Below are 9,623 nucleotides of genomic sequence, written 5' to 3'. Positions count from 1 at the left end.
TGACTCAAGTCCATTGTATATGCTGAAAGCCTCCAAGAGATCTTTACTTCTCACATGAAACAAAAAGTTCTATTGATTGAATTGGTTTGTGATGAAGTTTTGTTCCAGAAGTCACGGTGGAACAGGTTCAGTCACGATGCCGAGATTGAAGTAAAAAAAAAAAAAAACCAACATGAAGCAATTTGAGTTCCTGAGTTTTTATTGAGACTGTAAATCAGAAATTGTCCAACAATGTTTAGTTGGCAGCAATAGTCTGATCCATCCAAGAGCGCAGCTCGGTGACGCGGGCGTACACCCCGGGCATGTTGGGACTGCAGGATCCACTGCCCCAAGACACAATACCCACCAGGGTCCAGGCTCCAGCCTTCTCACAGACCAGAGGACCGCCAGAGTCGCCCTGAAAATCCAACAGGAGACACAAGGTGAGCGGTGGAGGACCGACGACGGACAGACGAGGTCCAACGACGGACCGACAAGGGACATAAAATGGACCAAAGACCAACAAAGGTCCAGTGAACAACCAACAAATGACAAAAACAAAAGAACAATGGAGGAAAGGTCCAAGCAAGGATCAACCTCTGGAAGACGTGGGTAAACACACACCATGCAGGAAGAAGCTCCGGAGGCGCCGGCGCAGATCATCACGTCAGAGATCTTGTTGCCCCAGTAACGGCTGCACTGGTCGTTGGTCAGCAGAGGGAGGGAGGCCTGCTGCAGCAGGGCGGGGGTGTTTTGGGCTACGGTACGCAAAGGTTAAAGGTTGGTCAAGGAGCACATTAAGCGACATGTACAGTGAAACCAAGCCCGAACCAGAGACTGGACGGAGCTGAAAGGGCTCTTCTCTTACCGTTGCTGTTGGTCAGACCCCAGCCGGAGGTGACACACTTCATGCCTCCTGGGAAGTTGTCTCCGGTCTCAGCCACGCACACGGGGGACACGCGCATGTTCATCAGGGCGGGACTCGCCAGCTTGATGAGCAGGATGTCGTTGTTGATGGTGTAGCCGTTGTAGCGGGGGTGTTTGAACACCTGCCACACAGAGACGCTGTGAGCGTGGACGTCGGGAAGGGAGAAGCGACGATGTCGCGAGGGGGGGCGTCACTCACCTTGCCAACTCTCATCACTTGGACATTCTCGGCGTTGGAGGAGCGGTCATGTTCTCCAAGAATCACGCGGTGAGACGTCCTGTTGACGTTTCAAATTTTTAAAAAAAACCACACTTGAGCACCCGGAGGCGACGCGCCGGGTCGCAACACACACAAGTACGACATTTATCTGCGCTTAAAGCTGAAATCCTTCGTTTATCTGTGCGTGTAGACTCAGTGTGCTGAGAGGTGGCGTCTGTGGTCTGAGGTCAGTATTTACCTGACGTTGCAGTGGGCAGCTGTCACAACCCAGTTCTCATTGATGAGGGAGCCGCCGCAGAAGTGGAAGCCTGTGTAATCCTGAAAGAGCAGCCGCAGTGAGGCCGTGTCCACGCAGACACTCTCGTATGGGTGTACGTGTGTGTGTGTGTGTGTGTGCGTGGGTGTGTGTGCGTTTACCTGCAGAGACACCTGCCAAGGCCAGGAGTGAGGCACGGCCTCCTCACCGTTCACAATACGGGAGTACCCGGTGATGACGGGAGAGATGGCGGGAGTGCCACACCCTGAAGATGTTTGAAGACGGAGAGTTCAAACTCAATGTTTCTTTTTCTTCAAAAGTGGTATTGGTTTTACGAGTACGAGTACTACTGCCTGCTATCGAACCGATGCTTCACACTGGCATCAGTAGTGCCGCATCCCGAATTATACCCCGTACATTGAGTATTATAATTCCTAGCTACTTGGGTTACGCTAATATATAATAATAAAATAACAAAGACAGGAAATACATTTTCAAGTAGCTGTTATAAATATGATGAGTGTAAAGGTGTCTGACCGTAGGCGGTGGCCGCGAAGGCAAGGCAAGACAAGATCCAGAGGAAAGCCATGGCTCGATCATGCTGGAAGTGTGCGAGCCGGGAGCTTTTATAGCTGGCAGCTTAGACGTGATTGGACAAGACGGGAAGGACATCTTATCAGAGGACTGTGGGAAAATGGACAGCTTCGATCAACCCGCTGACCAATCCAAACGGCTGTGTAAGTGATCACAGTTTGTCACAGGAAATCTCATTCCAGCAGTTTGACATCGACTGGCCCGTTTAATAAAACTATAGTACTTACTGCACTACTATAGACTCGTCATGCGCCACCTGAACGGCAGTACATTCTTCGTCTCCTGGTACTGGACCGGGGTTCAGGCAATTTAAAATGTGTGCATTGTCTTTATGAAAACCAAAGTGACAAAAATGTACCCAAATGATCCCACTTGTGAGAAAAATGTAAATCAGCATCAGCCAGTTCACATTGTTCCTTTAATGTGCTTTAATCTGCATTCATCTCAGGAGGAAAGAATTCAGTCTCTTGGTGAAGCCTGCAACACAGTATAAAAACCAAATGCTCTGATTTATATATATTTATGTTGTCTGAAGCCGGAGAATTTGGTTAAGACGTTCTTTTCAGTGTTGTTGCCTTCACCTGCCTCCATGTATATATATATATACATATATATATATATATATATATATATATACATATATATATATATATATATATATATATATATATGTATGTATTACTATGTAGTATATATAGTATATATGTAGTATGTATATACTATATACATATATGTATATATACATACATATATATATATACATATATATATATAAAATATATATATATATATGTATATATAATATTATATATATATATATAAAATATATATATATATATATGTATATATATAATATTATATATAAATATTATATATAAAATATATATATATATATTTATTTATTTTGTTATTTATTTGTTTATTTATTTATTTTTTAACCTTTCAATGAAATGAGTTCAAACACATGTGCTCCTTTTATCTTCAGCAGAAACGTCCAGATTAAACACCATCCTCTCCGCTTCAACGTTTCAATGCAAACATTTAGCTGAATCAGAATGCTGATGTTGGTTTCATGAGTATTTGTCTAAATTCTGCGTTTTGTTGCCCAAACAGAAACATCCCAGCTCATTTTAATTTCTACACTGACCGAATGTTTGAAAATGAGGAAATTGATGAAAAGCATCAGAACAGCAGATCTTTAAAACTGTTTCATAGAAAGCAATCAGTCAATCCATCTTTTCATATCTTAGCACTTCTCAAACAGGGAAATGCAGCACGGAGTTGAAAACAGACGCCGTCCCTTCACCCACAGAACTTGCTCTCAACATAAAAGACAGTATTCGTACCAATTAAACAAGAATCTGTAAGTTCAAGGGTGAAAATGAGACACGATGTGCGTGTCTGCACTGCCTGGTGACGGTCACCTGGCTGACAGGTTGACTTTCCCAGAGTTCGCTGTTTATCAGCCGGAACATTGCAACGTGTGAAATCAGCTGAAAACCAGACGTCCAGATACCGTCGTACTATCTGGGGTGGCGCACGCACAATTTCCACAAGAGCAAGCAGAAGAGACGTAGAGAAGGACAAACTATTGTTTTCTTATAGGAAGGAACCTGCAGAACCAGGCTCAGACACGGGGGCTTATTTGTAGCCATTTCACAACTCTCCAAAGTAACTGTTTTTTGTTTGTTGCAGCCACGAGGACACTTCTGCGGTCAGAGATGGAGTTTGATCGAAGCTCCTCCATCTGGTAAACAGGAGTTGAGTGTGATCCCTGGTCTGATTGAACAAGTTCCTCCATGACATGGAAGTCCAAGCTGATGAGAAAATGGAGGCGCCTGTACCGCAGAGTGAAGGAGGTCAGGCTTCGTGTTGAAGGGAGCTGGAGTTACAGTTTAAGATTCAACAGTCGGAGCCCGAGTTACAGAGAAAGAGACACATCCAGAATATTTTAGATGGAAAAAGTTGTGTCAATGAGGACAGAATGAAAGAACGGGAGTATAAAGTATAAATGGAACGTTTTGTATAGTCCTTCAGTTTCAAGTTCTTCTTTTGATGAACATTGGTACATATATATAAATGGTCAAATTGATCAAATGGAGGATGATGCCGCTTAATAAGGTTACGAGGATTCTCGTCGTTGAACATCTTCTTAGCTTTTTTGTCAGTTTTCCACTATTTGCTAAGGTGTTCTGGACGTGTTGCTCGCTCAACATGGCAATCATTGTCGCTGGAAATTTAACAAAGTTCCTGGACATTTAATTAGATGAAGTCTAACTGCTTTCTCAGCAGCATATATTTTGCCTTCATGGACCCCCCCCCCCCCCCCCCCCCCCCCCCCTGCTGCTTCTGTTTACCGGGCCACACTCAGAGTGCCGCTCGCCAGCTAAGCACGTCCCACTGCGTTGGGATTGTGGCGGCGGCTCCCGGCCCTCAGATCTGTGAGGCTGATCGCCACACAAACATGCAGTCACGTCGCTTCCGAAGCCATTTTAATATCTGCATTTCAAATGTCTCTTTATCGCCCTGCCAACAGTGTACGGCCCGTATCCCCTCACCAGGACGACAGTTCGCACTGACAAGGGTGTAATTTCCCTGGTCTCCGGCTTGGCTCTGAAAGCCTGTCGTGAAGCTCTTTGAAATACGTCCGCTGAATAAAACCGCTCCTTCAAAATGTCAGCAAACACCAGTGGCCGTGATTAATAGTTTGATTACATACATTTCCCGAGATAAACAGCTTCAAAAGCAACCATCTGTTAAATCCCAGTTATCACACGTTTGAGTTTGCTTTAAACATTGTAATTGATGTATATGCGTCAAAAAAAAAGAATAAAGTCCAGGCACGGATGCAGATGTGGTTCTATGAAATTAATTTGGTGGAATGCAGAATAGAGGTAAAGAGGATTAAAGCAGGATGCTCTACATGGAGGACCGGGCTGGAGGAGCGTGGCCGGGCTCCACACGGCGGCTTAATGAGGAACAAGTGTGGCTTGATGGGGTAAATGGAGGCAGATGGGCCGGGAGGGGCAGGCATTAGAGGGGGGGGGGGGGGGATCGAAACAGGGACACTTGTGGACGGAGGATGTGTAATTATGAGATCTTTTCAACAAATGTTGATGAGGCACAAAGAATCTAATCTCCAAGGACGAGCGACGGAGGAGCGCGAGGCTCTGGAGCGACACTATTAGACTGAAGGACTCGATATGAGTAGATTTGTGAACACAGATCGTACAAACACTCATCTCCCACACTGGGGTCATTCAACCTGGGGTCACACGGGGCTGCAGGCTGCAGCAGCGGGGACTTCAGGCCCAGGGTGAATAACAACATCCATTATTTATTTATTTTATATATCTGGTTATAATATAGCCTAAAGAGTATTGAAACAAATAAATAAAACATTTAATAAAAAAAAATCGAACAACTATATAAACAGAACATTCATACAATGAAACTATTTCATCCTATTAGCTATTTATTCTACATATGATATCACAATTAATGTTGATAACGTGCATTAATACATATTCAAATGTGATTAAAAATCTTTAATTTATCAAAAATATTTATTAAATATACAGAACTAAATACACTAGCAGTCAATGTTATATAGACCTTCTCATTCAAGGTTTATACTTTATGTCTTGACACATTACATTGCAGATTCTAAGGGAAGGCATCAAAACTATGAATGAACACATACGGAGTCATGTCGTAAAGCAAAAAAATGGTGTAAAATAACTCAGAGCATGTTTTATATTTTAGTTTCTAAATAGCCACCCTTTGCTTTGATGACTGCTATGCTCACTCTTGGCATTCTCGCGATTTCATTTCAATTACCGTAGTTTTATTATATTCACAAGGTCTTACTACAGCCTCACCTCTATTCTTCATTGACATTTTCCCAATTTTCATTATTTAAGCAAACATGTTCGCTCAGCACAGATTTTGACAAGCCATTTTGTAGTTTTTAACTCATCTTTTCCTCGATGAGGATTTTGCCTAAATGCCCTTAAACTTTTATTATGTATTTCCTAATGTCTAATCACTTTTTCCAGCTTTTGTTGTTTCAGGTATTGCAGTGGCTTGTAAAAGTATTCATACCACTTGAGCGATGCACATCACCTTGAACACACCATGTCATCTATTCCCGTCTAATTGATTTCAGTTTACTTCTTAGTGAGCATGAATCCACTTTTTCCATCCCCGTACATTTTTCAATCACTTGTGAAGCACTTCGAAATTACAATTTTAAAAACTTTCTTTAAGCTGACAAATTGTTGTGATTAAAATTAATTATACGACGGTCTGTATCAGCTGCTTGGATTAGAATTACCCAATACAAGTCTGAATTTCTATGTTTAATCCCGATGAACCGTTACATCGAGACTACATTTAGGCCCAATCCCAATTCTATTTTGTACCCCTCTGCCTACCCCTTAGCCCTCCGCCTCCGCCTTCCCCTCCAAAATGAGGGCAAAGGCAAAGGGATAAAAGTTTCAGCCCTTAGATTTGGAACCCCCCTCTCCCTCTGCTCAGCCCCGCCCCTCCCCCTCTCACTCCGTCTAACAGTTTTGACGTCATAACACGGCGCCGTTACACCAGCAGAGCTGAGCCACGGATGTTTGTTGATTTTCCAGCAGGAGTGTCGTCCTGCCGCCCCAAATTCAACGTGTTGCAGCAGCTTGGCTGCTTTGTTTCCACATCAAGGCGAAGAAATAGACGGAGACATGGATTACTTCAGTTTTAGCGCTGTATTTGGACTTCAGAAATATTTCCTCATTCACCATGTGAAAGCGGAGGAGCTTCCTTGTTTGCTCGAGGGTCCCTGTTTTCAAAACACCCATATTAGAAGACTTTGGAACTCTATAGTGTAATAATAAAATGTTATAAACACGGTCTCTACCAAACAAATACACACGGAAGCTCCATACGGCAGCGCTACTGCCGTTCTTACTAGTATAAAACACAACAGGTTTATATATATATATGTATATATATAACTTTAGAAGCGTATATATGTGAAATGCGAGTCCTTCGGCACCATGTCCTCCTACCCCTCTGTTTAAAGTGTGCACCTGTAAACGCTCCGTTTCGAGGGGTTAATAGCCCTTCCCCTCACCCCTCTGCCTCTGCACAGTAGTGGAATGGGACGCCCCTCAGACGCTCGTGAACGTGGCTTTCAAAGGGGGAGGGGTAAGATGAAGGGCTGAGGGGGACAACTGAGACGCAGCCTTAAACTAAATATAATACATTGAGGAAAGCCGCATGAAATCTACATCGCGATAAGTCAAAGTATTGCATGTAAAGGGCAAAATAAAATTGAAACTAAAACTTAAGAGAAATGTTTTAAACACTGTAGAGAAATATATTTTAGAATAGATTGAAACAATTAATATAAATCAACAAACATGATAAAACACTTAAATTAGGCATTACTAATGAAAAACAAGAAGGAAAAAGAAAGAATGCCTGAAAGTATAAAAGTGTTTTATTAAAAGAGAGTCTGATAAGCAGCTGTATTGCCGTGGCAATGACCGTAAATTTGACAACCATCTCCAAATGTCCTCTTCCTTGTCCCGCCTGCTGACGGAGGATTAACCCAGCAGGTGGAAGCCAGCGTGGCGGCGTGGAGAGGCTGAAGAGGAGGCGGCTGGCGCCACGGCAAATGTGTGGTCACAGTCAGCAAATAGTGGGAACGGAACTGGAAAGAAATCAGAAACAGCTGCAGACGTCGTCATCTGACTGTGCACTTCAGGAACAGGACATTTATTCACAAGGTTTCTCTTTGGCATTGTTCAGTTTTAATGTAGGTTTTTCCCCCAAACATTTTATTCCCTGGAGCCGTAAAGAGCCGTAAAGACGACGGACATTTCCACTACGGCCACTACTGTAATGTAGTTTATTGTATTTAAACCACACACATGTACGCAGACAACAATTTGCTATAAACATTAACAACATGAACGTTCGTATGGAGAATTTGGACTGAAAGTCTTGAAACTCTGGAGGAAAACATTGTTGTTATTGTCCATCTACTGAGCATGTGCAGAAGAAGTATTTAAATCCGTCATGGTGAGTATGTGCAGTAACAGCATTTCAAAAAGATGCATTTCCCCTCCAGTTCCACGGAGATGGGGTTTGAGTGCTTTCAAAAAGTTGCGCCCCCCCACCCCATTACCATGGAGATTGAGTCTGTGTGTTTGAAAAAAGTTGCATTTTTTTGGTTCTAATTTTCTGAAAAGTTGCTTTTCCTCATGTTTCCATGGACACAGTGTCACTGTGTTTTTAAAAAGCTGTGTTTTCCTCCATTTCCATGAAGATGGAGTTGTTGTTTTTTTTCCCTAAAAGTTGCGTATCACCCTTTTGCCGCAAAAACACAGCCAGTTCACTTTTGAAAAGTTCTACTTCGGAAGTAGCTTTCAAAAAGTTGCATTTTCAATATATCAAGTATAACAGACACTCAAAACGAAATGAAAGCTTTCTATTTTCACTGGTTTTCACTTGACACTCCATTGTTGTGTTCGTTTAACTGAATTCTCAATATCAGCGTTGCTTTAAATAACATCCTCACTCCTCGTTTCTCCACTTTTGAGAACCAGAAGAAGCTGAATCCTGTTTCCGACGGCCGAGGCGCCGGTTGGCAGCATTTTCTCCTGAGCAGATAATTGGTCAGCGGAGCGGTCCAAGTGGTTCGCCTGCAGCAGCAGCTTGTGACCGCGCTGCTAAATTACCCCCATCGACTCTCTCTTCAGAGTCACATCATTAAAAACACAGATTAGAGATAACAGAGGCCTCTGCGATAAGTGCCCGCTCGTCTCAGATCGCTTTTCTGTACTCGCCGTCCAAGTTCCCGTCTCCTAATTCGTCATCTTCGTGTCGATTGTCGTGGACTGAGCGGCTTTCAGCGATTAGATTGGTGCCAGTCTGCCAGCTGCCACTCTGCAACTCTTCATTTCCCTGGAAGTCGCACCGTCGCACAAACTTCAGGAGGCGCCTTGATGTTTTTTTTTTTTTTTTACCTTCCGACCAAACGCGAGATAAGAATCTTGTTTCTCAGACGTGAAAACTGTGAAGCTCAAGGTTTTCCTTTTATCAGCGAAAGACAAAAGAAAAGACAGACACGGGAGTATTTATAACATGAAGTACAAGAAGACGGCTAATACAACACCTGATTATTCCCTTCAGTTCCTTTTGCAATAAAAGCCATTTGCATGCCGTCTTAATGTCAAACTGCTGCAAGACAAAAACCTTTGTTGCTCCTAAAAATACAAAAACTGAAAACAGCTGGTTTTTTTGTTTTTTTTTTAATCAGAGTGCGGAAAAAGGTTGTAAATTACCCACAAAACACTAGATTCTATGGATTCCCAGGGGAAGGCTTGAGCGTCTGCATCGCCATGAATTTAAATCTATTTAAAGACAGCAGTCATGTAAAGACTCTTACAAACCGTGGGGTTTTTAACACTGTATAACACAAATCTACAGTGTACGATGTTTATTTGTAAAGACGCTCTAGTCCAGTCTGACAACTCTTGTAAACATGTTTCCTTTATAGAATATATGGAGGTTGTGAATGAAAAAAACCCAAAACATGGCCATTGTAAAAGAAAATGACAGCCAGTGACTAAAACTAAGGTAAATCATCTA

At 42.7% G+C, this 9,623-nt stretch overlaps 1 protein-coding gene across 1 annotated transcript; it reads right to left on the bottom strand.

The window, feature by feature from the left end:
• Positions 1–235: 235 nt before the first annotated feature.
• On the bottom strand, positions 236–1,971 carry LOC308143769 (chymotrypsin A-like; the record flags this gene model as incomplete). The annotated part of the gene is made up of 7 exons (XM_080514685.1): positions 236–397; positions 604–737; positions 848–1,028; positions 1,106–1,184; positions 1,365–1,444; positions 1,544–1,647; positions 1,920–1,971. The coding sequence occupies 7 exons, from the start codon at positions 1,969–1,971 to the stop codon at positions 236–238; spliced, it is 792 nt and encodes a 263-aa protein (XP_080370811.1).
• Between the last annotated feature and the right edge of the window lie 7,652 nt (positions 1,972–9,623).

Source organism: Blennius ocellaris, assembly GCF_963422515.1.
Source record: "Blennius ocellaris genome assembly, chromosome: 19".
Lineage (NCBI taxonomy): Eukaryota > Metazoa > Chordata > Actinopteri > Blenniiformes > Blenniidae > Blennius > Blennius ocellaris.
Note: the sequence above shows the minus strand (reverse complement) of the source record. Positions and strands in the feature narration are given on the sequence as shown.